Below are 4,530 nucleotides of genomic sequence, written 5' to 3'. Positions count from 1 at the left end.
TTTCCCTGTGGGTTTTCTCTGTGATGACATGAGGAGCCAGATTAATCAATGGGGGAAAACCCCGAGTGAGAACACGCCTTCTTGTGTACATTCCCAATATTTTGCTATAAGTAAGGCTCCTGGTGGAGCAGAACACTCACAGGGCACTGGATAGGCAGCACTGAGCACCTAGCACTGAGCTGATCACTCCTGGAGCTGAGAATGTCTTGCACTGGAAAGAGCCTGCTCTTCATTTTTGTGGCCTCGATAGTGCTAGCTCACTTCTGCAGCCAGTCAGAAGGTAAGTGTGGCCCCTTCTGCTGGTCCAGGAGGGAAAAAGTCTTTCCTCATCCCTAGACCTCATGTGGAAGTGCCCTGTGGACAGCAGCCTGCTAAGAAGTGTGTAAGAGGGACTGGTTGGCTCATGAGTAGGAGGAGGAGGAAAGAGTAACCAAGGATCTTCTCTGCTGTCAATTCTAGCAGCTGTGGAGATAAGTGGCTTTCAGAAACACTTCTACTTCAGGATAAGGTCCAAGTTCCTTTTCTGGGAGTGATGTTCTGAGTGTGACAGTCTCAAGATATATGGTCATTCAGAAAAGTGGGGAACATTTCACTTCCAACCTTTCATTTTTTTAAACCTCCCAACTAAGTAATAGTAGTAAAGTTCATAAAATCCCATTAAGGTTCCGACTGTGACACTTGGCCTCAGTGTCCCTGTGAGGCCTGGAGGACATTGTTCTTCAACTTTGAGATAACATTTATTCAGTCCCTTTACAGCAGGTTACACTTTAACTTCGAGGAGTGCCCGCGTATTGCTTTATTATATCACTATCTACAACAGGTGCATGCCTGAAAACACGTGGTGAACTTTATGAACGGGATTTAAATTCCACTAGCCCATGCAACAGTTTCAGAGCACTTTGAGCACAACTCCTAATGGTTACGATTTCCTCTGCGTTTTTTTATTGTAGTTCCTAGAAAATCATATTTTTTTTTTGTAATTTCACTACTACTCTGGCCTACTCGGTAGCCAGAGGTCAGATTAAAATTTGACTCCCTTATCCTATATTCTGAATATGAAATGCTTCTCTATACAAGTCTTTTATTTTTAAAGGATGGTGGTGGGGATGAATACCCATATTCTTGAGTGATTAGGGCAAACAGCAATGAGATAATTGAATTTCTTATTAAAGACTTAAAGAAGCCATGGGCTTGTATACTGTGTTAGTTTGATGTGGGATTCCCCTCTGCATGTTGTGAATATGTTTTATTACCATTAGTTAATAAAGAAACTGCTTCGGCCTGTGGCAGGGGAGAATATAGCCAGGTTGAAATATATATATATATATATATATATATATATATATATATATTTATATAAAGTATATATATATAAAGTAGTTGAAGTCAAAGAGACGCTGTGTAAAGGAGACAGATGCCAGAACTTTACCTGGTAAAGCACAGCCTCATGGTGATACACAGAATAATAAAAATGAATTAATTAAGATGCAAGAACTGTCTAGGAATATGCATAAGCCATTGGACAAGTAGTGTTCTAATTAATATAGTTTCTGTGTGATTATTTTGGTCTGGGCAACCAGGAAACGCCTGAGCAGACTTTGCCTACATTAGTTGAACCAAAACATTACAGCTTCTTATTTTTAAAATAAATGGTATCTGGGAGCTATGTTAAATTAGACCTCAAAGAGCCTCCACTAGGTTTCCAAATAGGAAAACTCTTTCCTGTGAACTCAATGGAATTTATATTTTTTTCTTTTAGCAGCAAGCAACTTTGACTGCTGCCTTCGGTACACAAAGCACATTTACCCTTCCAAAATTTTTGTGCGATTCACGAAACAGCTGGCGGATGAAGCTTGTGACATTGATGCTATCATGTAAGTTATTCATTAAGTTTTTAATACCATTATGTCAGGAACACATGGAGACTTCAAAAACATGTTAACCTATTGGAATTTTATTCAGAAATAATACTTGGAACAAAATAGTTTTATTTCATATGTACTTCAAAGTCTAAGTAGGACCGGAGTAAGTCCGAAGTTTAGATTTTGAAAAAGTAAGCATTGCCCAGGGCAGAAGTCACTTTCTAGAATAATGTTGAATGTAATGCATGGAAGACACCTTGGAATGCTGATTTTTTTCTTTACTGGAAAATGAGACTAACTATAATATCACTTAAAATATTCATGGTTCATTTAGGATATTTTGTTTTGGAATAATACAAGCTACTAGCCACATACATACCTGTTACAAACCTCTGGCAGCAACAACATTGAATGAGAAGTCTGGGATTACATCTTCTGCAACTGCATAGTCATCTGTTACATCACAGGGAGAGTCTAAAGAAGTCCCTTCCATTCCTTCTAGCAGGATGGACTACATGCATTTTCCATTTCCTTTCATCTCTGCAGCCAAATGCTTAGTCAGTGGAACAATAAACTAGCACGTGAAGTTTCCTGCATGTTCTATGCAAAACAAACACATTTAAATGCTTACTGAACACAACTACAAGTTTTCTTTTTTGATTTTCAGCCTTTACACAAAAAGGAAAGGATCCGTGTGTGCTGATCCGAAGCAGGACTGGGTGAAAAAGACCATGCGCTACCTCAGGTATGGGTCACTGACAGACAAGCAGTCTGTTCTAAAGACAGAATAAAGGGTGTAGGCGGCAGGCCTGTTGGAGGGAGGTCTTCAGTCTAGAGACATAGGGCTTTAGAAGAGGGAATTTGAGTTAGACCATGCAAACACAGACTTCATTTTGCACTTACACGTCAACACCATCGTCGTGTTTGTTATTATTTTAACATAATAACTTTTCTCACGTGATGGTTTAGATTTCCCTGGGCGTCTGATAGTCATTAGCTACTTGATTCTCCTTGCAAGGATGTTTCCTCTTTGTATCATTTATAGACTTTCTGACATGTGGTTGGTTGCTAAATCCTGAAAGACAAATTGACTTAAAAAGAGACCAGTGATTCTGGTTCACATCAGTAATGTAGCACTTGATCAACAGATGGTAGCTAACACGATTGCACTACATACAACGAACGCAGAAAGTTGAGAGAAGTGTCCGTCTCCTGTTCCTGTCATTAACTGGCTTTAGTTATGTTGAGCATGGCCATCCTTCCTCAGACGAGCTGCAAGAATGAAGGCTTGTGATATAGCTACCATCCATTCCTCTATTTGCAGTTCACACGTTTCCTCTTCTATTACAGCCTAAAAGCTAAGAACAAGAAGAAGGTGTAAAAATGGATGCATTTCTGGGATGAAATTGGACACAGCCCAAGGACGAAATGCTCACAGCTGGGGCTGGAGGCTTTCCCTACACATCATTGCACAGACCTGATTCATGTCCCACTGGACTTGTCCAATGGATGAAGTTGATTCATATTGCATCATACTGTGTCTTGTTTAAGCTCATGTTAGAGTTAAATGGTATTTTATGTTATTTATAGATCTTGGTTTTCTATGTTTAGCTATTTAATGTTAATTTCCCACAAGCTAAGGGAGGATTTGGTGTAAGGTATAATATTATGTCTAAGGAAATAAAATTATATGGACCCTTCATGTAAGCAATAACTTGTTGTAAAAAAGTATTTAATTTTCTTCTGTGTATTTAATTGTCTCTTAAACTGATGTGATTATCTTATATAGCAGAAAAGAATTATAAATGTATTGAAAATAAAAGACCTGAAAAGTTACTTGTTGATAGAGTCACGTATTACTTGTCAAGATGTGTAGTAAAGATATTTAATGATACAACACACGTGAATATTTTTCTGAAAAAAAATCTATCTTCAGTTAATTTTTCCTGGCTTTCCCCTTTGCTTCTGCTCCTCATGGCCTGGCCTTTATCTATATTGATTACAACAAATAGGTTGCACTTTTATAGTTGTAAGTCATCCCTCCAAAATTAGAATTGTCCTATTTTTGAGATGCATACTCCAGTGTTTACTGATACAAACATTTTGACATAAATAAGTAGAGCCATATTCTTTGGGGCTATAGAGAAACAGCAACCATTTAGAAAACACTGGGCAAAGTCACTTGGCTCATCTCATTAGCAGCTCTTTATCTCAACTGGGGATGTTTCTCTGCTTTTAAATCCTGAGCCACCTTTAAGCAGTTCTGCAAAGGAAAGTCACTACTTAGGAAGGTCCTAGAAGCCAATCGCCTTAGTAGCCAGAAGGGAGACTTAGCACCTTAAGTCTAATGGTTAAAGCTAGAAAAAATGCTAGCAATAGGCCTGTCAAACAATGGAGATTCACCAGTGTGTCCCCATAGTCCTCCAGATGACCTGCGTTTGTTTCTAAAGAGCACCAAAGACCACTGAAGACATTTATGCTGATGCAGTAAAGCAAAGTTCACACACACACACACACACACACACACACACACACACACACACACACACACACACACACACCAATGATGCAGCCCTGAGCTGGGTCTTTTGATGACAAGCTAAAAAGTATAGTGGCTCACTGTGCCCTGCAGACATCTACTCGCCGAGGAATAGTAAGTAACCTTGAG

General features: G+C 39.0%; 1 protein-coding gene across 1 annotated transcript; it reads left to right on the top strand.

The window, feature by feature from the left end:
- The first annotated feature begins 201 nt into the window (after positions 1-201).
- Ccl20 (C-C motif chemokine ligand 20) lies at positions 202-3,327 on the top strand. Its single transcript, XM_005361533.2, has 4 exons — positions 202-280; positions 1,760-1,874; positions 2,530-2,607; positions 3,213-3,327. The coding sequence occupies exons 1-4, from the start codon at positions 202-204 to the stop codon at positions 3,241-3,243; spliced, it is 303 nt and encodes a 100-aa protein (XP_005361590.1). The 3' UTR covers positions 3,244-3,327.
- The last annotated feature ends 1,203 nt before the right edge of the window (positions 3,328-4,530 follow it).

This window comes from Microtus ochrogaster, linkage group LG4, assembly GCF_000317375.1.
Source record: "Microtus ochrogaster isolate Prairie Vole_2 linkage group LG4, MicOch1.0, whole genome shotgun sequence".
Lineage (NCBI taxonomy): Eukaryota > Metazoa > Chordata > Mammalia > Rodentia > Cricetidae > Microtus > Microtus ochrogaster.
The sequence above is the reverse complement of the archived record's forward strand: the minus strand, read 5'-3'. Positions and strand labels throughout refer to the sequence as shown.